This window comes from Bos indicus x Bos taurus, chromosome 12 (assembly GCF_003369695.1).
Source record: "Bos indicus x Bos taurus breed Angus x Brahman F1 hybrid chromosome 12, Bos_hybrid_MaternalHap_v2.0, whole genome shotgun sequence".
Taxonomy (NCBI): Eukaryota; Metazoa; Chordata; class Mammalia; order Artiodactyla; family Bovidae; genus Bos; species Bos indicus x Bos taurus.
In genome coordinates this window covers 54,094,306-54,120,397 of record NC_040087.1, presented here as the reverse complement: position 1 = coordinate 54,120,397, position 26,092 = coordinate 54,094,306, and the positions used below count along the sequence as shown (strand labels likewise).

The following is a 26,092-nucleotide window of genomic DNA, read 5'->3' as shown; positions in this document are numbered from 1 at the left end:
ATTTAAACTGAGGGTTACCTGTACTTCTATTTCCTTATCTTTTTCAGTCTTTTCCCCCAAAAAATGTTCTCAGCTGTTGCCTATTTAGTTTGAAATTTACTGGCCTGGATTGTGAGATATACATAATTAAAAGTTTATAATATTCATTATGTGATTATTATACATTTATAATAGCCTGCAGATGGCCTCATTTGAATTTGTCACAGACTATTATGTGCAAACTATTCTTATGCTTCGTACTTAAAGCTTCATAGGAAATTATTGTTATTAAGCAAATGGAAAAACTTTAGGCCTTTTGCTGCCTTGGAATTACTAAAAAAGTGACCTCGAGGCCTGCTAATTGTTCATTCTAGATTTTAAGGCAGTGGAAAACTTACTAGACGCTCTTGATTGGATATAGATAGGTAGGAAGAAGGGCTCAGTAGTTTTCATCAACAAAACTAGTGCTGAAAATTTTAAGCAGAAAAACAATTTATTAAAAAGATACTGGGGGAAAACAGAATACATGCAACTAAAAGACACATTTGCTAATTGTATATCAAGAGGAACTTGCTTCTGTGTGTTTATTAACACCTCTCTTTTAAATAAATAATAAAGAGAATATGAGTGAGAGAATACAGATGAGTTGGAGCAAACACATCACTGTCTTTCTTAATGAACCTTCAGATAAAGAACATATTAAAGTAGAAAAGGATATTGAATAGCTTAAAGACTTTATAAAAGGGCTAGTGAACGAACATGTTTGGGAGGAAGTAATAAGGCCAGAAATTGTGTTGCAAAAATGGTCCTGTGAAGATACCAATGGGCAAAGAAAATACAGTTTGTCCTGTGAATGCCTGCAATGTCAGATGCTGAATGTTTCTACCTGATACGCTGAAGAGATGTAGGATAAGTCAGAGTTAGTCAGAAAAAGGGGGTTGATAAAGCACGTATAGCCTGTTGATACTTTTGTGAAACCAGAAGATCTTTTTGATTAGAACAGAGGGAGTAAGGGATGTCAGAGGGAATAGGAGGTCAATTACAGGCATTTGAAAAATTATAGAAGAGATGATGGTAGCTAGACTTAGGGTAGTAATGCTGGGAAGTAAAAGATTTAAGTTCAGTGGAAAGAATTGACAACACCTATAACTTATTGATTTGGGGACTTAAAATAGGGCTAATGGAGATGGTAAAATGAAAGACACCAGGTTTATGCTTTTGGATAATTGGGCAGATGATTTATTCATTGAGAGAAAGAATCGATTTGGTAGGAAGACCTGCTTGGAAATTATAGTGGTAGCCATGAGAAAGACTACTGGAACAGATCCAGAATTCTTTTGGTTACATGTGTTTAGAGATACTCAGGAAAGGATTTAAATAACCAATTTATCCAGTTCCTTTTTAAAAAGGAATTTTAAATATATATTTTTTTCTATGTGGACTAAGGTTAGCATGTTTTAAACTTTAGCATCATTTGGGAATAACAGGTTAAATGTAGTTGTGTTTGTCAAACTCTTAAAAGTGTGTAAAATATTGGAAGTAGTTTACAGTTTACAGTTCTTTTGCAATGCATTTCAATCTTTTGAATCTTTACCTTTTAAAATTTAACATAATTTTATTATGTTAATTTGCTGATGTTTAAATAAGCAGCTCATTTCAATCGCAATTCAAAGTTGTTAATTCTTAAGGTCATTGCACTAGTGTTAAATTTTGAATCTTATAGGTTGTGCATTTGATTTCAAAACTATAAACTTAAGAGTTCCAAGATGATTTGTTTATTATTAATTTGACATATGAGAATTACTGATTCTTCTTAATTTAAGTGTGAAAGGAATTCAAAGTAAATTAAAATCACTTAGATTACTGTATTTAGATGTACATTTTTTTCTGTTTCTTCTAAAATGTATATTTGGACAAAAAGCCAGAACTTTGTTTTTAATGTAAATTTAAGAATGTGGCTATGATTAACAGAAAATATTAATCTTTGCTTTCTTTTCTTTTGTTTCAAACAGAAAAGCCTCCTAATAAAAGCAGTATGAGGATAGTAGTGGATTCAGAGTCAAGGAAAAGAACCATTGGTTCTGGGGAGCCTGGAGTTCCTACAAAGAAGACTTGGTTTGATAAGTAAGCTGGCAGAGGAAATTGAGGAATTTTATTGTACTGTGATTTTTAGGATCATTGCAGTATTATTGTGGCAGTAATAGTGGTCTCTTTCAAAGTAAAATTTATTCTGTAGGGGGTCCCCAACTAAAGTATATAGTATCTGTTTTCTAAAAGTGTGTATGTTAGTCGTCTGGTACTTGGAAGGTACATGCTTACAGAAATGGCGTGGTGGTTAGCATATTGTTTTTCCTGTTTGTACCTACCTACCCCCAAAAACCCAACCCTTAGAGATGTTGTTGAATACTAGCTATTTAAGGGATAGTCATGAGCCTGCTATTAGGGAAGAAATGGGAGGAGGCTTTAGCATGTGGGCGATTCCTGTAAAGAGTTAGAAAGCAGTCTTTGGTGGGGGCAGGGGAGATAGGATGGGCACCGAAGTTGTTGAGGAAGGGCTTCAGAGAAGCAGATAGAGAATCAGAATGTTAGTGTATGTGTTTGATGATTCATTTACAATTTAGCATGTTAGAGGAAAGACTAGGATTACATTTTTTAGAGCTTTAACATATGTTTATTAATGGATAATATATAGTTCTGGCTCTGCCTTTAATTCTCTGATTTAAAGCAAGTATTATAACCTCCCTGGGCCACAGTTTTGTCCCTGTTTCTTCAAGTGTCAAGCGTATGGTCTGTTGTTCCCCACATTTTGTTTTAATTGGAACGAGATCAAGACAGTGATTTCTTACTTTTAATCAGTATTTGAAAATAGGAATTATTTTGATAAGGTAGCTTTTCCTGAAATGGTGCAAATGGTGAAATGGTTATATGGGCAAATTGACTGAAAGAGGGTAGACCTTTCCTGCTGAAAATTTTAAGCAGGCGTAGAATAGAAGTGGGAAGGAACAAATGGTCTGGAAGAACCCTTCTTACTTGACTTCTGTGAAAGATAAGAACACTACTTATTTGGAAACTTCATTTTCTAAGGAAAAAAAGTATAAATGTCCTTTATCACCTAGCAATTTCAATTTTGAAAAGAAAATTGAACTTAAGTTGCAAAACTTTATTCCTTTGTACTTGATAAGTATCAGGATTTATAAATGAATGTATTAATTAACTTGATTTTTGTTACAGACCAAATTTTAATAGAACAAACAGCCCAGGTTTCCAGAAAAAGGTTCAGTTTGGAAATGAAAATACCAAACTTGAACTTAGAAAAGTTCCTCCAGAATTAAATAATATCAGCAAACTTAATGAGCATTTTAGTCGATTTGGAACCTTGGTTAACTTGCAGGTAAGAGCTATGAGGTGATTCTGTTGTCTTTGCTTAATTTAGAGAGGAAATCTTAATACAGTAAAAAGAAATACTTTTACAAGAAAATATTATGGAAATTTTGGTAATATTCTAAATTTAGAAAATTGGATATGAAATGAAACTTTGTATTTTAGAAAAATGTGATTTTGAATAACATATTTACTTTGAAAAGGCAAGAGGCTTGATTGATCATATTATATACTTTTTACCTAATAGAGGTTATCATAAAATTACAGCAAAGTTAAATAGCCACAGTGGTAAAGTCTAATCTTACTGTAGTTTTCATTTCCTTAGTTTCACTTTAGCAGAAGGCTTTAGTCACATTTATTTTTGCTGCCTCTAAGATGGGACATATCTAACAGATACTTTGGGGGCCCAAATATCTAATTAGTTTAAACATTTACTTTTTCCTCTACTGCTTTTGAATGTCTTTTAAGATAAATAACTGTAATTTGTATTTGATTTCACCTAAAATTAGACCTTGGCTTAGGTATATGTTATTTGTGAGATTATTTTGTATTGAGTTTATATTATGTGATATGTTGAAAGTGTTGAAATAATGTTGGGCTTCTTTTCCAGTTTGTATGGCATTCTTTTCAACTAAAATAATTATTTCCCATAATCTGATAAGAATAGACGTTAGAGAGTACAGCTTAAGTTGGTATTTTGGAAAATTTTGTGGTGTTGCCCTTTAAAAAATAATATTATTAAGTAATAGATGAGAAAATGCATTCTTGCTTAGGGTCAGTCAGTAGAGATTTCTACAGATTTAATGCAAATATTTTCAGCTCTCTGTCTTCCTCATGTATCTGCATGATATTATTACATTATTGGTAACAGCTTACCATGTATTATTTTCGATTTTTTGTTTTGTATTTCTGTATGTATCTACCAATAAATTAGTATGCAAGCTTACAAATATATATGTATTTAAAAGTATGTGGGTCCTTGTTGTAGGTCCTGAGCATACATATTACCCTGTAGTAATTTAATGTTATCTGGACTATCTCTAAATATCTTTTTATGGCAGTTCAATTTGATCTACCGCGTGTAGATCTAGACTTCGAAAAATTATTTTCCTTACCCAATTAACTACATTGGTAATATTAAATTTAAAGAAATTTAAAGCTGAGTATCTCACTATTATTTCAGTTTTTTTCTTTAATTTATATTTTTTCAATTTGTATTTCCTCAAGTTACTATTGAGATTGTTATCTCCTTACAGGTCCTTTTGCTGTATCTGTATCCCATTTGCCTTATTATTTATAAAATATATATTTTGAAAAGTTAGTTTCAAAAAACCCTATAGCTTTATCCTAATTGAACACCCCACCATCACTCGCCCCGTGTACAATCCCCGCCCCACCATTTTATATGAATTACTGTTTAATTCTTAACAACTACAGAGTGGGTATTGTTATCCAGAACCAGGTTGTTTGATTCAGGGTCTGTGTGCTTAATCCCTATTTTGTATTGCTTTGCCTCACCAGTAGTTGATAGAACAATTTCGAAAGTGCTGGTATTATTGAACACTAAAAAGCCTTGGATCTGTTAATACTACTTATTCATTGTATGGGTCTGAAGAATTGCATACTTTTTGAGTCGTAGTTTCCTTATGTGTAAAATATGATTGTTGCTATTGTTTTGTAGATTTCCCCCCTCCCTTATCTAAGATTTATTTGTGTGTGCTCTTGGAAATATTTCTGTGAGAATTAACCAGTTTTGAAAATTTTACAGATGGATTTTTCTGTAATTTTTAATTAGAGATCATTCCTTTGAAAATAGTTTACTTCCCTCTTTTGACTCTACATCACTCACTGACATAAGTATTATTTCCCATAGCATTAATATTGAGGGTAAGAAGTGAAATATTTTGAGTGCTTATATATAACCTTTATGCAATGAGCATTCTCTCCTAAGTTATTTAGAGGAGGCTGATTCTATTCTGAGTGGTCCACAGTTACCATTTCTTCTGGAGTGAAAGTAGACTGTGGTAATAATCTCGATATAAGGTAGTATAAAGATAGACTGTAACTTGGAAGGACTAGTATTTCATTTCCTGAGGCATTTTACTACGTAAAGCAACTGATTCATTTGCAAATTCGCTGTGCTTAATATTTTAAATCTTAGGTTGCCTATAATGGGGATCCTGAAGGTGCCCTTATCCAATTTGCAACATACGAAGAAGCAAAGAAAGCTATATCAAGTACAGAAGCAGTACTAAATAATCGCTTTATTAAAGTTTATTGGCACAGAGAAGGAAGCACCCAACAGTTGCAAACTACTTCTCCAAAGGTAAGAGAAATTTGTGTGAAATTAAATGCTTTTCTTATGAAAGAAAAGCATTTGGCATAGTGTTTTTTAAAAGGAGAGGCATGCAGTCAGGTAGACTTGAGTTCAGATCCTGGCTCTACCATTGTTAACTGTATGTAGGTTTGAGCAAGTTACTTAAGTTCTCTAACCTGCTCTTTCATTTTGTTATTACATTCATCCCTAGTTTAGGAAGTCATGAGATGATACATATAAAATATAGAACCATCCCTTAAAGTGGGAGATACTCCAGTATGTAGTACCTGTTTGTATTCTAGAAACTCCTACTTGGAGTTCATATTGGAAATCCTTCCTTCCCTCTTCCTTTTTTCTCTTTTTCTTTCTTTTAATCGGGAAGTCAATCAATATATAAAGTTTAATTGCTTGTAGAAGTGTACTGTAGCACCTTATTTTTCTATTTAGCTTTCTTCTGTTAATTAAAGAGAGACAAAAGATACTAAAGGGTAGATTTTTATTTTTTCCTCTACTTTATAAATATTTTTTTGTATCTTTGGACATGTATGGGGAACTTGTATGAAGGAAGGAATTGGGCAGGTGATTAGGCTTTGATTATAAGCTGCACTTTTAAAACTGCATGGGCAACTTAGTAACAGAATAACGAAGGTTACTCTCCCTGCTCATGAACTAATCAGTGCATTTAACATTTTTTTCTTCTTCTGAGGTAATGCAGCCTTTAGTTCAGCAGCCCATTTTGCCTGTTGTGAAGCAGTCAGTCAAAGAGCGGTTGGGTCCGGTACCTTCAAGTACTATTGAACCAGCAGAAGCCCAGAGTGCCAGTTCAGACCTTCCTCAGGTAAATGAAAAGTCTTATTGTGCCTGTCACATGATAGATAGGTTCTCAGTCTATTAGTTTCCCTTGGTGATCTGAATTTTAATTAATTGTATGGATGTGTGTATATATATGTGTGTGTGTGTGTATACTTATACAGAAATATAGTCTGTATTTGAACAGCACCTGTAAAAAAATTTTTTACCATTACCATAACATTTTTACGGACTACTTTTCCTGTAGTATTTGAATCTTAAATTCTTTTCTCTAGCTAATACTTATTTATGAGAAAGAATTCTTTTTCACTTCATAGAGGAGAAAAACTGCCTAAAAAGTAAAGTTTTAGTGTATTAAATCTTATTTTTCCATCATCTTTTACTTCATTAGACTCCTGTTCCAGACATAATTATGCAGTAGACTGAACTGAAAGCTTTGGGAAGGGAAGGCTTAAAGCTTCAAGTTACTTAATGCAGCTCTCTCAGAACTTTGCATCACTTATTCCTGATTCTCAAGTTCTCTTCTCCATATGTCATTCCCTTCCCACTCCCTTCCACACTCGAGTGGCAGTTTCTTGTTTCCACACCCTCAGTCTCTGAAACTTAACTTTCTTTTGTCTACAGATGTTTCAACATTTGCTGTGTAAGATAGTTAGGATATAGTATCCTACTTAGCTAATGGATGCCACCTTATTAAAATAGTCTTCGCAGGTTATTCCTGAAGAGTAAGACATTGAGATTTTATAAAAACACGCAGAATGTAAATTAGTAAATTATTAGATACTAAATAACAAACAACCCTCCAATCCTGCTATCTCAAATCATCACCAAATACTGTGTATACTGGCCGTAGAACAAACATACTATAGGAAAGAATGGCATTTGCTTTAAGCTGAAGAAGCAGGCGCATTTTTAACTAATATTTAGAATGTACGAACTTTCTACTTGTCAACATAGGATTCTAAGAATTTATGATTCTGTATCAGTGAAAGGGACTTTAGCAAACCACCTGCCTATGTGACAGGCACAATAATTTTAAAATTATTTAAAAACTTCTTTATATCATCATTTTCCATGATTGAGTAATACTGTATACTGTTTACTGTATACTGTTTATTTTTCCAAGCACATTTTCTTTCTGTCTCTGTCTTTGCAAATGGCCCAAGGTTTTGTTATTAATATCAGTGTACTTATAGTCAGGATATGTTAGTAGAATGAGAATGTTCAAAATCCCTACAGACTTCTGTATGTTTGGGGAAACACTGAATATGTCCATTTTAATTTTTTTAGAATGTAACTAAGTTATCTGTGAAGGACAGGTTGGGTTTTGTATCAAAGCCATCTGTTTCAGCAACTGAAAAGGTAAGAATAGCATGATGTGTGTGTCTTGGCTTCATAAATGTTTTCAGGTGGCATCTTAATTTTTTAATTTTTTTCATAGTTCCAAACTCTTGCTTCTTAATAGTATCTGTATCTTTTATTCCTAACTTTTTGCTTTCCATTTGCTGAAAAAGAAAAATATTTGCCTACCTCTTTTTACTTTTTGCATCAGCATTTTAATACTTGCCGCTCACTGTATTTCCTTATGCTCCATTCTTTTTGTTTTTTCACTTACTATTTTTTCTTTAGAGATATTGTACATTTTAATTTTAAACCTCTGATAACCTTATAGAAAGGGCCATGAATTAGGAACTTTACCTGAGTTTGAGCTCTGGCTCTTCACTTACTAACTGCATGTCTTTGGGCAGTGCGCTTAATCTTTCTGAACCCTTTTCCTCATCAATAAGTGGTGATGGTTATATTTGTCTTTCTCTTGAGGTTTTATGAGGATTAAATAAAATATTATATAAGAGTATTTTGTAAATTGGAAAGAATGGTGTAAAGTTTTTTATGACAACAGCTATTGTGTATAGTGTGACAATGCAGTTAGTCTTTTTTTTTTCAAATGAGGGGAGCAAATGCTGACTAAATTAAGAGCATTTTTGGACCTGTCTTATAGTTCTGTGCAGATGTATTAATTTTTTGTTTAGGTGTGAGTGAATGGCCCTGATCTTTAGTCTTTTTTTGAGGTACGTGGAATCACAGAATATTAGAATTGGATAATCTTTCTTATTTCTTTATCCTAACCTTAAAGGAAGGTAAGGCCCCACAAACTTTATGGTTGATCTATACACTGGGAGTTACTGAGCTAAGACTGGAACCTGGATCTTCTATTTCTAGTCCCTGGCTCTTTCCATTATGAAGATTACAGAGGAAATTGACATTATAGATAATTAGAACGTCTCATGAAATAGCTGACCTGCTCTCTTCACTGGTTCTTCAGTATATTATTTCCATATTTACTGTGTTAAACTTTGTCAGTTCTGGAAATTTGAATATGAATCTCATTCTGAATATCACATTTTCCTCTTGGATACCTCAGCATTACTTCAGGCATAAAATGCCTCAAATGATTCATCATTTCCTCTGTAAAGTAGTATCTTCTCCTAGCCACCCACCTCTGGGAGTGACGGCACCATTTTCATGTTGTGCAGTCTAGAAGCTTTAGAGTCATCCACTTGTGTTTGTAGGTCTCTGCCACCTTCAGTTCCCTGACCTCTGGGCTGGCACCCCCTCTAATTTACACTGCCACCATCCTACCCTCAGACTTTCTTTAACTTCTTATAGAAACTTAAATAATTTTCTCAGCTAAATGACTTTGCTGGATTAATAACTCATCATACCTCAATTATTCTGGTTCTGTTACCTCTGCTTTAGGTCTTCCTTTCTACCCTAATAAGCCCTTTTCTGCTCATTGTCTCTTGCTATTTTCTGCCTCTTTTATCTTCTTTTTGGTGGTGGTTTTTCTGGAGTGTATTTCCCTCTGCCTAACAGAATTCTAGTTCTAGTCATTCTTTTAAAAATTGAAAATCTCTCTAACCCCTACTGTGAAACCTCCAGATTTTTCCATATATGGCCCTCCGCCCCTGCCTGAATCTGTGTGGCTTAGTCTATGCTACTAAATTTAGCAGTGTCTGAATATTTACTTTGATTATTTTTATCCTCTTTGATACTAAGTAAGTAAGGAATAACACAACAATATAAGGATCGTTACCCTTAGTATGCATGCATGCATGCATGCTAAGTCGCTTCAGTCGTGTCCAACTCTGTGTGACCCCATAGATGGCAGCCCACCAGGCTCCCCCATCCCTGGGATTCTCCAGGCAAGAGTACTGGAGTGGCTTGCCATTTCCTTCTCCAATGCAGGAAAGTGAAAAGTGAAAGTGAAGTCGCTCAGTTGTGTCCGACTCCTAGCGACCCCATGGACTGCAGCAGTTCTAAACAATTCTGGAGAGGTCTACAACCCTGATTATGTTTAGGATCTGTTACGTTAAGACTTGTACTCTAAAATTAAAGTGTACTAATTACCAGTTTTACAAAATATTCTAGTATGTTTTCCTACTTGTTCTCATTATTTTTTAACATGTTTTATATAGCTTTAGATAAAAAGTGTACAGATTTGCAATTGATAGTATAAATTTGCTAATATAGTTAGCATTAACTTAATTTATGAAAAATCACTAATGGTAGTGGGCTATTTATGAAAGAAAATTACTCAGCAAAGATTGTAATGAATCTTCTAAGGAAAGAAATTATTTACCAGTATGTAACTTCCAGGCTTCAGTGAACCTGTTTACAGAATAGCATTTTGTTTTTGCTTATTTGTTATTTCTGTTCCTAGTCAGTAGGGATTTTTGTGTAGTAATCCTTAGAGCTCAGTGATGCAGAGAAGTCTTAGGGAAGAGTAGGAGAATGTTCATCAAATGTTATTTAAATTTTTTAAAAATTGAAGGCAGACAAAAACTCAAACCTTGAATCTAAACAGTAATTTCTGTCATTGTTAAGGCAAATAAGTGCACAAATATAAAATTTTATCCCCTATCTCTTGTAATAGCCAATAAACCCTTTAGTGATTCTTTCTTAATATAAGACTGCATGAGAGAGGGCTAAGAAAGAGGAAACTTAAAACCTGATTTTTGCTGCTACATTAAGATACTGTAGTAGCTGTTAAGTAGGTATTATTTGAATAGAGTGATCAATAAAATGATGCCTGAATGCCTCAGCTTACTATAGAGAGATTCATGCAGAATGAAATTGGCATTTGCTTTAGAAACGTGTGAGAACTAGCTTATTGAGAGTGTGGCTTTGAGTCATCTTAACTTATGTTTCTTTTGTGTTTGATTTTAACTTGGCACCAATTATTAAAAAATGATACTTGGATGACTTAATTTGTAATAACCTTCTTTTGCAGTAAGTCATTTTTACAAAATACCTTTTTCCCCATTTTTATCCATGAGAAAAATCTGTTTTTTTTTTTTTTTTAATAAGTACTAATAATAGTCATGGCTTGTAATATTTTATATAGGAAATGAATAAGGAGGTATTAATAGATTATAACCTCTATTTTATTGAAGAATTGGCTTTTATCTTGAAAGTAAGAGGTATTAGTGATGTATATATTTCAACAACAAAGGATATGATACTTTTCAACTCATCTTACGAATTCAACAAAAACTTTGATATCAGACCTGACAAGTGTATTACAAGGAAAATTACAAGCCAATATCTCATGAACGTAAACACAGAAGTCCTAAATACGATTTTAGCAAGTATGCAGTGGGAATAGAAAGAATACACCTTGACCAGGTAGCATTTATTCCAGAAATGCAAGGTTGATTTAACATTTGAAAATCAGTTTATTTCACCATATTAACAAAATAAAAGATTGAGGGAAGGAATGGGGTAGATATTGAAGGGAGGGGAACTGGACCCCATGTGATTATTTCAGTAGGAAAAAAACATGTGATAAAATTATTTAGTCACATTACACATTTTGGAAATTAGTAATAGAAATTTCTTTAATTTTGACAAAGTTATATCTGCAAAAAAAATGCAAAAAAACCCTGTAGCTAACATTATTTGTTAATGGTGAAATACTGAGTACATTCCCCCAAGGCCAGGAAGAACAAAGGATGTACACTCTTGTCACTTTTCCCCAGTAGTACAGGGCCTAACCATTATAATAAAGCGGTAAAATAAATGGCATAAATGTTGGAAAGGGAGAAACAGAGCTATGTTTACTCACAGTTGATATGATTATATATGTAGAAAATCCAAAAGGATTCACAAACAACTTGAATTAATAAGTGAATGCAGCAAGGTCACTAGAAATAAAGTCAATATGTAAAAATACGGCGTATGCAGAAACCCTTTCGAAAATAGAGATGTGGTTGTTTAGGAAGGCTGCTATGTTTTGGTTATATTCTTAGAGCTGTAGCATCATTTTCTGTTGGGTTTCTTCCCTCCACTGGTTTCATTTTTAACAGATTTTCTTCTGTCACAAGTCTATTTTTATCTTTTGAAAAATGCAAGTATTTTTTGTTATTCGAACACTTACTATCTAAACTCTGAAACCAAATAGCTTTAGATAGTGAGCAACATTTGTAACTTCAGATAGCAACATTTGTAACTTCACTGTTTGTAAGACATTCTATTTTCACATTTCTACACCTCTGAAATTGGGCTGTATCTTTAGTTGTTGATGTTTATGGTTATAATTGGCAGCCTTTTCCCTAAGTAGGGTTATATTAAATGACTTCCTAGACAGTGGTGTCTTAAACTCAGTGAAATACGTTAGCTCATGTTCTGTTTTTACAGAAGGAAGTTCCTGGACAAAACAAGGAAGTGATATAGGAATACAGAAATCTTCTTGTTGTCGGATGATTTTATTAACCCTGAAACAGTACACCTTAGTCTGATGTCTGGTATTAATAACAATACTTTGAAAGGGAGAATTCTCTACTCCTTAAAATTGGAGAAATGCTTAGTTAAATTATATGGATTGCTTTACTTCTGGCTTTCTCATAGCTCTTATGATAGTATACCATTTGAAAGGACAAAATAGTATTGTAATATTGTTTCCAAGTTTATTTGAATATAGAAATCTTTTTGGGTCATAGCTTTTCAACTGTTACAGAACCATCATGATGAAGATGGTTTATGAAACACTCCACCTTTTGCTTCAGCAGATCATCTTGTGTTTCTCCCTTTGGACAGTGTTTGTCTCACCCTTACATTTTCATACAGCTTGACATTGCGTAGTGTGGTAAGGTAGCATGATGAAGTAGTGACAAGTTAGACAGTGAACTAAATCCACGTCCATTTTGTATTTTACTGAGTACAACCATTTCCTATTTGTTAGTGATACCTTGAGTGTTTTCATTACTGAAGAAAATTACCAAATGTTGAACATATCAACTACTGTAAAAATCCTTTATTTTTAAACATCAGTTGTGCTGTATGGAGGTAGTATAATTACAGTATTCTAGATTTTTTTTTTTTTTCATTTTGAAGCTATGACATTCTTGAATACTTAGAATAGTGATGAGTTGCTTAGCTTTGTGATGTTCCCTAATCTAATTTCATGATAAAATATTAGAAAGTCGTGTCCAGATCTTGTAGTAGTCAGAAAATAGGACTCGTTTTCTCACTGATACTCTTCTACTTACGTAGTTCTTCTGACTTCTTTTAGGTCATGACTTGGGAAGCTGTTTTTTCCTCTGGAAAGTTACACAGTCTCACACGTTTCATGTTTAGGTTTTATGGCATTCATAGATCTCTTTGAAGGGATCTCTAAACTCCTTCCCAAGAACCAGTAATCAACCACTCTCTGGAACCTACAACTTTCTGTTTCTTTTGGAAGACAAAAAAGGCAGCCTGACGCTTTAATTTTCTTGAATTGATCTTTGTGAGGAAAAGATTGTTCACTCTGATCTACCATCACTTCATTTTAATTTAGTGCAAAAGTGTTTATTGAGTACTTGCTTTGTGTCTGGCGCTGTTCTAGGCACTGAAGATATAGCAGTGAGCCATGTTAAAAAAAAATCCTTACCCTCATGGAATGAATCTTTGTGTTTATGAGGACATTAGACACTATCAGGTTGAACTTTCTTATTTAATGAGCAAAATGAGGCCCAAAAAGGTTCCTGAACTCACCCATGGTTTCATAATTAGTTGGTAGCAAGGTTTAGATACTGGAAGAAGCACAAAGAAGAGAAAGACATGGTTTGTGTTTCAGGGCTTTTACAGTAAGGACAGGGAAGAGAGATTGAGAGAGAAATATAAGTTAAAGTATCATCAGGTCATTTTTACTAAATATTTTAATAGGAATATTATTTCATAGAGGAACCTAGGTAGAAGAAATAAGTGATTAAGACTTTGCAGAGATCTTGAATGGTTGTGCTAAACCTGAGCTGAATTAAAGGGAATAAGGTCCCTTAAAGAAAAAAGAGTAATGCTAATGCTGGCAAAGAAATGGAGAAGACAAAGCAATAAGGTTAATGTCAGAAATGTCCATTATAAATGATCGTTTTAAATTATTTTCAGGACATAATTCCTCCTCTGCTGTGCTCTTGTATACAGTTTATCTTTAGTCACTAGGAATACTAGTAATGTGTTCAGCAACTAATATTTTATCAGTGTGACAGTAATACCACCAGTGTTTTATTGATTTGGAGTTTTTATGTGTTTGTTTTTTGCTTTTTTCCTGAAGGTATGTGATATTACTTTAAAATTTTTTCACTGTGTAGCTTATCCCCCACTCATACTCTTCCGTTCAAGATGCTAAATGTGACTTAGTTACTGTTACTATATAAGTACTTTTAGTTCAGTGTGCTAAATTTTGACAGGAGTGCTTTAAAGTTGAGTTTTGAAGGAAATAGGAACTCAGGAGATCATGACTACTTGATACATTTTTTGAAAAATTGAATTTGTATTGGTAGGTATTGTCTACATCTACTGGCTTAACAAAAACGGTGTATAATCCAGCTGCTTTGAAGGCTGCACAAAAAACCTTACTTGTTTCCGCTTCTGCAGTTGATAATAATGAAGCACAGAAAAAAAAGCAGGTAAGTATAGTTAGTAGTGTACAGTATTTGCATATAGGGAAGCTTTTTCTGCATGTATGTGTTTTTTCATAAAATAGAGATAAAGGTATATATGTTGGCCGCCACTGAACTTTTGTTTTCCATAGTATATTAGTAAATATTAATTTTCTTCTTGTAATGAAAGGCTGTCCTGATTAATCTTTGAAACTTGCATACTGTTTAAGCTTTACATAGGAAAATTTTGCATTTATTTTTGTTTCTAAGCTTCTTGCCACAATCTCATTTAGAGCACAGTTCTGTTCTTAAGTAATTGTGGGGTTTTTTGGAAAAGTTAAGTTTTCTAATACTATTTTTGATCACTTCTCTAGGAGGCACTGAAACTTCAGCAAGATGTGAGGAAAAGGAAACAAGAAATTTTAGAAAAGCACATTGAAACACAAAAGGTAAAATAATCAAAGTTAGATTTGTCAGAGGGAACAGTATCTGACTAGGCTAAGAACAATATGCCTGACATAGCAAGAAAGAAGATAAACATGGTAATAGGGAGTAGAAGATGCCAGTTTCGCTCTAGTTATGACATTTAATTAGGTGTCAGTTCTTAATTATGTCTGGTAATAAAAGTTATAACATTTCAAAATATTAAAAATATACAAACTTTTGAACATTTGGTTTAAAATTATGTCTTTTCTGATTTAAATTTATATATACTTGATAAAAAGACATCACAATGCTTTACACCAAAAACTGAAACCATCTTCACTCAGAGAATCTATAATACTATAGATTATGGTATTATACTATAATACTATAGAATCTATATTGTGTGGTGTCTTCTACTCCTTACCATGTTTATCTTCTTTATTCTTATCTTTGTCCAGTGTATTGTTCTTAGCCTAGCCAGTTACTGTTCCCTCTAACAAAAGAAAGAAGGTAATTAAATATTCTACTTTTCTAATATCTCATGTGAAGGGAAGCCGTAAACTTTTCCTGTGATCCTTTCTGGGTTGCAGACTGCTTTTGGAGTGTGAATACTTAGACTCAGTAATATCAACAGATGGATTAGAAATTAAAATTATTGCTATTTCAAATTGATGACTTTTCAGGGATTAAATTAAATTTAAAGCTTATAACCATAAGAAATCTATATTCTAAGAGACTTAAGCAGTACTATAGTTCTTCACAGTGCAAACCAAGATTAAGACTTGAATTGAGAGAGTGTCACCAGTCTGCTGTTCTGCTGTCTTGGTGATTGTAAGCCTTGTCATGAATACATAAGCTATAAGTAGTAGTTATTTATTTTTATATTTACTTTGCTGTGTTTGCTTTCAAGTAGTAGTAGAATTAAGTCTTACATTTTTGTTTTTAAAAATCGGCCAGATGTTAATTTCAAAACTGGAGAAAAACAAAGCAATGAAGTCTGAAGATAAAGCAGAAATAATGAAAACTTTGGAAGTTTTGACTAAAAATATTACCAAGTTGAAAGATGAGGTCAAAGCTGCTTCTCCTGGACGCTGTCTTCCAAAAAGTATAAAAACTAAGACTCAGGTATTTCAGTTTGTGTTGTTATTTATACTGCATATGCATGCAAAAAAAATTAAAACACTGCATTCAGATTCATTCTTTATTTAATATTCTTTGCTACCATTCTCCCCCTTCTCTATTATTAAGTTAATAAATACAAATAAGCAAACTTGATTTCATCTTTTGAATTCTGTACATTGTAGCTAGAAAGTCAATAATTAGGAGAATAGTAACAAATAAAAAAGTAGCTTGAGGACAAAACAATATATGTGCTTGAATGCTTGATAGGAGTTTGAGCTTTATTTTGTAAGTAGTTGGTGGTATAAAATGTTAATGAACAGAAGTAACAATTTGAGTCACTGTTACAGAATGAGCTGATTGAATGGGAGAAAATTCAAGTAGATTAACTGATTAGACATAAGAAATTGAGCAAATTAATTTCAGATGACAGTAAGTGATTTTTAAAAATTCCACGGAGTTACAAATACTTACACTTGGTGTGTGTGTGTGTGTGTGTGTGTAATCATGAGTTCATATTGATATTTCTGATTCTAACGTAACACCACAGTGTTCTTTGTTTCTTTCTCTTATGCCTATTTCCCTGTTCCCATAATGACAGCTTGTTCCCACTAACATCAATACAGTATATACTTGCACATTCAGATGGTTCCAAAACTGCTAAAATAATACCACTTTCATCAGCTAACTAAATATAAAATTCAGAATTTGTTTGCATTTTTTACAACTTCACAATATACTCCATTTAGAGTATATAATCAAACTGTGGTATAGGATCACGTTTTTGTTTTTTTCCTTTTGTGTGGTTATGTTATTAATTTGATAAAGTTAGGTCTATTTCTATATGTATTCAATTTTGGATTCCTCTCCCCCTTATTCTTGTTGATTTACTTTCTTGTATTTTTATTTTTAAAATGTACTTTATTTCATAATATATGAGGATCTTAGTGTATCTTTAATATAGAAGAATTAATTTCCAGATGATACGAAGGTTACACAGTCCTAATTGATTTGAAGTTATTTCAAATAATCTTTAGCAATTGCATGGTAATAACCATGAAGGAGGCTCCATTGACATAATTCTCTCCTGTTTCACTCTCTCAATTTAATTACCCTAATTTTATTTTCTCAATAAATAAATAATTAACATGATTCAAAAGTTATACTATTAATATATATAAAGGATTATATAGATGATCATTCCTGTTTGATCCCTGGCACTCTGTTCTCCACTCTTCCCTCCCTCTTGGTATGTGTGTGTATGTATGCTTTCTTACGCGAAAGGGTACTATATAGTCCTTATTTGAACCTCAGTTTTTTGTTTTCCTTTTCACGGTTATTTCCTGAAAATTCTTCCATGTAGAAATTTCACTCTGGCTTCCATATGGAAAATGAATTGTAGGGAAATCAGTGAAAGTAGGAACAAGTTAGGAAGCCTTTTGCATTAGTGTAGACCTAGGTGATTGATGGCTTGAATTAGGGTGGTAGGATTGGAGATAGAGAACAAATGTATAGATTAAATAGGAATACTTAAAAAGCATTCCTTATAAAAAATTGTGTGTGTGTGTATGTGTGTATATATATATATATAAATGCAGGATATTATTGTCACTTGAATTACTAATCACTGTTTTCTAGATGCAGAAAGAGTTGCTTGACACAGAACTGGATTTGTATAAGAAGATGCAAGCTGGAGAAGAAGTCACTGAACTTAGGAGAAAGTACACAGAATTACAGCTGGAGGTATGTTTCATCAGTACTACACAGTATGCTGTTATGGTCTTGAATGTTTATTTGAAAAATATTCATTCTAATCAGCAGTCTTTGGCAATCTCTGGAAAACATTTTGGAAGTTGATAAAGAAGGAAGAGGTTAGCAAATTTTTTTAGAACTAATAGAAAAATCTCTTAGTATTTAATGAAAGGTGGCAGCTGGTCTCTCGACTTCTAGTAAATTTTATTCCTTTTCTATTTTTGTTTTTTTCCTGGAACCAAAATCTATTACAGTTTTTTCAGGTGTTCTTATGGAGATGTTCTATGCATATATAGACATGTTACATTGAGTTACTATAAGGATCAGAGTTTCTGTGGTAGAATTAACATCAAAGAACATGTTTACTTAAGTTTTGCCTATAGGTGGTGCTGTGGGTGTTTTTAAAAGAGAAAAAACTAGTTTCTTATAGTTTAGTTATATGATTATTTATATCAGAAAAAGCTAATAAAATTGAACTCTAATACATGATAATTTCTAAAGCGGAAAGATATTTAAAAATCAGAATTACATTTTGATGTAAAGAGACATTTATGTCATTAGTGTAGTTGGTACTTGCCTGTATTTATCATTGTTGCCACAATTAAATTTTTTGTATCTTAGCTTATTGTTTCTGAAAATAATGCTTTTTTCGAAATTTTTTAGCAACTTGATTTTCTTTTTCCAACATCAGTTTAGTTCACTTCAGTCACTCAGTCATCTCCGGCTCTTTGCAACCCCATGAACCACAGCACACCAGGCCTCCCGTCTATCACCAACTCCAGGAGTCCACCCTGTCCATTGAGTCTGTGATGCCATCCAACCATCTCATCCTCTGTCATCCCCTTCTCCTTCTGCCCTCAATCTTTCCAAGCATCAGGGTCTTTTCAAATGAGTCAGCTCTTCACATCAGGTAGCCAAAGTATTGGAGTTTCAGCTTCAACATCAGTCCTTCCAATGAACACCCAGGACTGATCTCCTTTAGGATGGACTGGTTGGATCTCCAGTCCAGGGGACTCTGAAGAGTCTTCTCCAACACCACAGTTCAAAAACATCAATTCTTCAGCGCTCAGCTTTCTTTATAGTCCAACTCTCACATCCATACATGATTACTGGAAAAACCATAGCCTTGACTAGACAGACCTTTGTTGGCAAAGTAATATCTCTGTTTTTAATAATGTTGTCTAGGTTGGTCATAACTTTTTTTCCAAGGAGTAAGTGTCTTTTAATTTCATAGCTGCATTCACCATCTGCAGTGATTTTGGAGCCCCCAAAAATAAAATCAGCCACTGTTCCCCCATCTATTTCCCATGAAGTGATGGGACCGGATGCCATGATCTTCGTTTTCTGAATGTTGAGCTTTTAAGCCAACTTTTTCACTCTCCTCTTTCATTTTCATCAAGAGGCTCTTCTTCACTTTCTGCATACTACAAATCTAATTTAGTACGGGATCCGGGTATTAAAGAGTTTAACATTCAGCAGTCACTGTTCTTATCTCAAGACCCTGTATTGTCTGTCATAGGAAGCCATAGGTTGGAGTCCTAAACCTGCATATATTTTACTTTGGAAAATTAAATGGTTGTCTGTGTGTCCTAAGATAACAAGTTTTGAAAAACATAAGTTTCTTTTATGTTAACGTAGAAATTGTGTTTTAACCTTTCTGGAGATTTCATGCTTGTGTTGGTGTGACTTAAAAAAAAAATATCATTTAAAAAAATTTGGCCTATAATTTTAGTAAATAAATAATAGTGTAAATGTACTTATTATATATATATATAGGTATTTTGTATCTCTATGTTTAACTTCTGAAGTAATATTCAACACTGCATTATTTGAAACTCAAGAATGGCTGGCCTTTTTGTGATATAGTTTGATGTCTTGGAAAGTAAAGACTTAGTAGAAAAGGTGTATTTAATAATTTTACAACGTTGCTTAAATTAATGTTATTTTGTTTTCTGAATTGATTAGCTCAATTTCCTTTCACTTTAAAAACTAAAACTCTAGCTTGAATTATTAAATGCTTCTGTAGGGCATTCTTTGAATATGATATTCAGTTGTATGACTGATGTCAGATGTGTGACTCATCTGAGTATAACACTTGGCTTGTGTTCGTAATGTGCTGTTTAACCTGTTCGTCTAATCTCTTCTAGGCTGCAAAGCGAGGGATTCTTTCATCTGGTCGTGGTAGAGGAGTTCATTCAAGAGGTCGAGGTGCAGCTCACGGCCGAGGCAGGGGTCGAGGCCGAGGTCGAGGTGTGCCTGGTCATGCTGTGGTGGATCACCGTCCCAGGGCATTGGAGATTTCTGCATTTACAGAGAGTGATAGAGAAGATCTTCTTCCTCACTTTGCGGTACTTTCTTATTGTCCAACGAAACAAATACTGATACATTGTTGGGGGTAATGGATGTTAAAGGAGAAAATATGAAAATGAAATGAGTAATTTAAACCCATTAATCTCACCAAAGTGTTTGATTAATCTATAACAATCTTTTAATTATTTAAGAAGCAAATTGTAGGAGTTTTCTGTTTAATCATTGTCTGAAAGAAATGTTACTTTTCTTACACTTAGTAGGCCTTCAGATATTACGACAGGAATGATTTAAACATTGATTCAGAGAGGAAAGTCCTAGAGTTTAGTTTCATTTGATATTTACTTTTAGAAAAAATTGAGCATGTTGCTTGGGCCATTCAGATTTTTAAAAGTTAAGGTGGAATTTTATTCATTAACACTCTATTCTTGATCTAGCTAACCTAGAAATGAAACAAGACAAAATTTTGGAATAAGATCTTGAAGTTGCCTTAATTGATACCAGGGTATAGTTAGAGTCAGTCTAATGGTAATAGAGTGATGTATGAGGAAGGCAAATAAGAGTCTAGTCCCTGTTAATCCATTATTTTACGTGGATATCCTGGAATATGTTAGGCTCATGTGCAGAATGGAGATTATGTCTGCCTAAAGGCCTTTTTAACTTACATGTTGTGATTCTTAGTGGTATCATAAAAGTTAGTTACTAAGCATCAGTCTTGCCTGCAGCATTAGAGTAATTGCTCTAGATAAAGTATATAAAGTAAATAACCAGTTCTTTACCCTAGAGGATTTTACATATAATGGTTTAACACAAACCAGTTAAAGAAAACTACAAATAATTTATAATCAAGTTAAATTTATTAAAAACTATAACTGCTTCAGTAGCTTAGAGAACTTTTTTTCACACAGGCATATGATGGTAAATGAACAGTAAAGTTTCATGAGGTAGTAAAACTGGAACTTGGGTCTTGAAGGATGGGTAAGCTTGTAGATAGGTACACAGGTAGTTGAACCTTTTGAATGTTCAGATTTAAATGTTCACAGTTATATTCCAGGCTGTTAACTGTAGTTACAGATGTGAAACTATAGTTTTTTAGGATATCAAGAGGTATTGAAAGAAATAGTGTATGTTTAAGAAATAACTAAGATGATTAATATTTAATGGTGTTGGGTCCAGAATATCTTATGCTTTATGACTTTAAAGGAATACAGAAAGGAATCAGAAAGTTTTTTCTGGCTTGGAGATACTGTAGCCCAATACTTAACCTACTATACACCCTGTTTCTGTACCTTCCCAAGGGGAAGAAGATCCAGATAAACTTAAGTGTATTACATATAGTTATATAGCTAATCAGGAAATTATTAAAGAATATGCTAAAATAATTTAGACAGACAAGGTGAGTTTAGGAACGTGTTTTGATAAGACTAAAATGGTTTTGGTTTTAGAAACATTAAAGTGAAAGAAAGTGAAAGTCACTCAGTCGTGTTGGATTCTTTGCTACCCCATGGAGTATACAGTCCATGGAATTCTCCAGACCAGAATACTGAAGTGGATAGCCTTTCCCTTCTCCAAGGGATCTTCCCAACCCAGAGATAGAACCCAGGTCTCCCACATTACGGGCAGATTCTTTTCCAGCTGAGCCACAAGGGAATCCCCAGAATACTAGAATGGGTAGCCTCTCCCTTCTTCGAGGGGGTCTTCCTGACCCAGGAATTGAACTGGGGTTTCCTGCATTACAGGTGGGTTCTTAACCAACTGAGCTATGAGGGAAGCTTAGAAAAGCTTAGAAACATTCAGAGCCTCTAAATGGATATTCATTCTTGCATGAGTTTGGAGATTCAAATTCTACTCAGTTAGTAGTGTTTAATGAACATTTAAAAATTTTCAGTCTTTAAATAAGATAGCTTCTCTATCTCAACCTGTGACTTGACAGGTATCAGAAAAAACCTATAGTACTAAACATTGTTACAAATTATGATTAATGAAATGCTTTAATTTATGCGCTGGAACTAGTATAGTAATAAAACGTTACAGCTAAAACTTACAGAGCACTTATTTTGTGGCTGGTTTTATTCTGAATGCTTTATATAACTCACCATATTATGAGTTATTTTGACACCTCTCTGAGGTAGGTACCTTTATTGTGCTTATTGTAGAGATTGGGAAAATGAAACATGAAGAGATTAAGGAACTTGTTCAAGTATACACAGCTAACACTAACAGAGCTGGGGTCTGACTGATTCTGTGGTCCATTTTCTTTACTATGCCCTAGAGAATTTTTCTTTGTGTAGTGTGTGCATTTAATGAGATTGTGGTTTTAATTTTATTTGAGGGTAAGAAAGAAGGATGATATTAGTAATGATATATAAGGGACTGAAGTTTTATGTGATAAAGGTGCTGTTTTCTGCTCTTTGCAGAAAGATCTTCCTATACATGGAAAAAATAAAATCCAGCACACCCAAAGCAAGCATAATTTAATATGCTTAGCTTGTAAATGTCCTCAAAGAATGTGTTCTAGAGGAGTGTAGAGTAAGAGTAAACAGCAGTCAGATAAACTTTGGAATTGAAAGACTTGGACTCTCATCCTGGTAATTAACTTAGTTACTTTGGAAAAATTACTTAAATCCTCTGACTCTTCCTCCCCTGCCCCCCAGCTTTAAATTGGGAATCAAAAAAACTCAAAGAATATTCTGAGGATAATGATCTGCTTTAGAAAGGATTTAGCATTTTCTGGAATTAGAATAATGAGCATAAAAGAAATGGCAATAAAGAAACTCAGTCTTTGACCAATGTTTCCATTATTTAAAGAACAGTTCAATTGAAGGGATGGGATATAGGTATACTTATAGCTGATTGACTTTGCTGTATAGTAGAAACTAATACAACATTGTAAAGCAACTATACTCCAATAAAAATTTAAAAAATAAAGAATAGTTCAGTCAAGTTTCCCTAATTCTAGAAAGTATAGAATTATAAAATAATATTTGAAAATAAGACTACCCTTTATCTTACAATATCAAGTACTAAAATGAATTACTAATAGTTTTTTTTCTTATCACCCTGAATTGTTATGTATTCTGGGCTATATTTGTTGGCATTTTAATATTTTAAAACCATTAGCATTTTGGATGTTTCAAAATATTTATTTGGAGGAAATACTTTTTTTTAATTTAAAGCAATATGGTGAAATTGAAGATTGTCAGATCGATGACTCTTCACTTCATGCAGTAATTACATTCAAGACACGAGCAGAAGCTGAAGCAGTAAGTATTACAAATAATCTAATTTATTGAAATTCAGATTTAAATGTTTTATAATAAGTGGTTTTTTTTTTTTTTTTTTTTGCTTAACTACAGTTTGACAAGACATAGGACATATGAAGTGGAATTCATGGCCACAAAGAATGTCCTAAAGCAGTTAGGCAGTTTTGATATATAACATGGAATTGTTAGAATAGCTAGTCACCAAGTTGAATGACAAGTTGTACTGTCTTGAGACTTCAGGAATTCTTCCATTCTTTTTAACACCAGTAGGGCCCCTTCACTTTCTCCCTTTCTCAGCTGGCCCAAAACAAGTCTGTTTTGGCAGAAGGAGTGGTGAAGTGTAAGGTAGAAGCAGAAATAATAATCCTGATGGCTACTCTTCTTAATCATCCCTCATCTGCTGCTTTTTAGACTCAGTTGGCTGAACCATGCAGTGTCCCTAGCTCAGGATATCTTCATCTAGGCCTCTACAGCTTTTTACCAAGACATGAATATATAGTGCTAGCCTTTAGAGTCCTTTCAGTGTTCAGTTCAGTTCAGTCGCTCAGTCGTGTCCGACTCTTTGTGACCCCGTGAATCGCAGCGCACCAGGACTCCCTGTCCATCACCAACTCCCAGAGTTCACCCATCCAGCCATCTCATCCTCTGTCATCCCCTTCTCCTCCTGCCCCCAATCCCTCCCGTCATCAGGGTCTTTTCCAGTGAGTCAACTCTTCTCATGAGGTGGTCAAAGTATTGGAGTTTCAGCCTCAGCATCAGTCCTTTAATGAACACCCAGGACTGGTCTCCTTTAGGATGGACTGGTTGGATCTCCTTGCAGTCCAAGGGACTCTCAAGAGTCTTCTCCAGCACCACAGTTCAAAAGCATCAATTCTTCAGCGCTCACCTTTCAGTGTAGTTGTCTTCAAATGTATATCTTGAATTATCTTTCTAAAACATGACCAGAAGTATGTGCAACCTTGTCTTTCTTCTGGATTTAAAAGATTAAAAAAAGAAAAATGAGTACGAGGTGTAGGGGATTCATAGTAACGTTTTTAACCCTGTGTGTTCTTTGTTCATGATTGCAGAGAAATAGATGTACCCTTTTGATTTGGGAAAGTGCATTAAGCATTCCAAATAGTTAACCTAATATGAATGGGGAATGGAAGAGTAGAATGGTTTTCAAAAGTTTTGAGATGATTGTGGTCTAAATAAGTTTTGAAAATCTTCTAAATTGATTTACCCTCGTCTAGTAAATATCCCCTGGCAGTGCACTGCTGGGGATTTCCCTGGTATGAGTTGTTCTTGGGACATTGTAGTCTATCATATAAAGACTGTGTGTCTGAGAAGTCTCAGGGAAGTGTTAACTGGGCCCTGGAATAATGGAGTTTCAGAATTAGATTGGTGGGTAGTGGATAGTTTTATAGGAATTTCTTATCCTAGAGTTTTGTTAAGTTTTAAGAAATCTTTTTATTTAAAGGTCTTTTGTGAAAACTAAAGCTAATTCATAATTGATTAAAGTTTAAAACTTTCTTATAAGTTTGTATGTATATGTGTTATATTGAAAAAGAGTTTTGATCTAGTTTTCTCTCAGAGGTATTATAGAGTGTAAGTTAAGAATGAGCTTCCTTTAAATGATGCCTTCAGTGACAATTTTCAAAGTAATGTTGAATAGGTAGATTGAGTACCATCTTTTATGTTCTATTTGTTTTCTGGAAAGTAGTCATGTTGTTAAACAATGGTAGTTACATTCAGATGGTTATAGTATTTACCAAATTTGTGAATGTAGTAACTGCTTAAAAAATGTGTATTGTTACTTCTCCCTGTTTATTTACATGACTGAGGGAAAAAAAAACTTTCTGCCTCTTAAGTAAGTTTTGGATGTTTTGCTTTTAATAGGTAAGATCTGTTGACATATGCCATCCTTCTTAGGTTTTGCTTTTTCTCTTTCAGGTGTAAACTTTTTTAATATATATTTTTATACTGTGTATATATTTTCCAAGCAAATAGCAGTCAGTTGAAAGACCAGGGATTAATGTGTAAAGAGAAATTTTAACAATAAATTATGTGAAGATTGAATAAGTGACAGAACAACTTTGGTTAACTTGGATCTGATGTGAGTTAGGTTGAGCAATTTAAAAATTAGTGTGTTTGACATTGAGTTACCAATATTTAATTTTTTCAAAGAAGAATGCTTAAAAAGTACAAAAAATTACTTGTCCCATCACTCAATTCAGTTCAGTTCAGTTGCTCAGTTGTGTCCTACTCTGCGATCCCATAGACTGCAGCATGCCAGGCCTCTCATCACGATATCATTATATATAATGAAGAAAAATTTAATACCAATATGTGGATGGATAGAACTCAAGCCAAAGGATAGGCTTTCCCAGGAAAATAAATTTGTCCACCTTAATGTTTATTTCCAAATACTTCATTGTTCATAATTTCTGAACCATTGTATTAGATGATTATCTATTTTCTTAAGTCAGTAGATGCATAATATTTTAAAGTAAAAGTACAAGGAATAAGATAATCAAAGACATTCAAATATGACTGAAAAGTAAGAAATTTTCCTCAGAAAAGATACTGAAATATTTTAGCTTTAGGTTGAGTTAACAGAATCATTTTAACTTTAGGTTAAGATGGTTAATGTTTGACTCTGGTTAATTAGACGATGAATCCTGTTGCTTTATTTTCTGTTCTCCGGTTTGTCTGTCACCACCCTCAATGTACTAAAGGTGGATAAGTACCCAAAGAGGACAGAAAAAAGTGACCTCTTCCTATGACTGGTTAGAAAGTTAGTTTTCCTACTCTGAATTGTTCCTATACTTTTGTAAGCA

At 33.6% G+C, this 26,092-nt stretch overlaps 1 protein-coding gene across 19 annotated transcripts in view; it reads left to right on the top strand.

Annotated features, from left to right (window-relative positions):
- RBM26 (RNA binding motif protein 26) overlaps positions 1-26,092 on the top strand; it is an 83,111-nt gene that overhangs the window by 39,601 nt on the left and 17,418 nt on the right. For 11 of the 19 annotated variants that reach the window (XM_027557775.1, XM_027557774.1, XM_027557764.1 and 8 more), the window contains exons 10-20: positions 1,992-2,103; positions 3,211-3,370; positions 5,522-5,686; positions 6,384-6,515; positions 7,778-7,849; positions 14,308-14,433; positions 14,781-14,855; positions 15,790-15,957; positions 17,590-17,694; positions 19,851-20,051; positions 23,187-23,273. In XM_027557775.1, coding sequence (XP_027413576.1) covers positions 1,992-2,103; positions 3,211-3,370; positions 5,522-5,686; positions 6,384-6,515; positions 7,778-7,849; positions 14,308-14,433; positions 14,781-14,855; positions 15,790-15,957; positions 17,590-17,694; positions 19,851-20,051; positions 23,187-23,273 — 1,403 coding nt within the window. The remainder of the gene's footprint in view (positions 1-1,991; positions 2,104-3,210; positions 3,371-5,521; positions 5,687-6,383; positions 6,516-7,777; positions 7,850-14,307; positions 14,434-14,780; positions 14,856-15,789; positions 15,958-17,589; positions 17,695-19,850; positions 20,052-23,186; positions 23,274-26,092) is intronic. The other 8 variants (XM_027557772.1, XM_027557770.1, XM_027557767.1 and 5 more) reach the window with 3 other exon arrangements.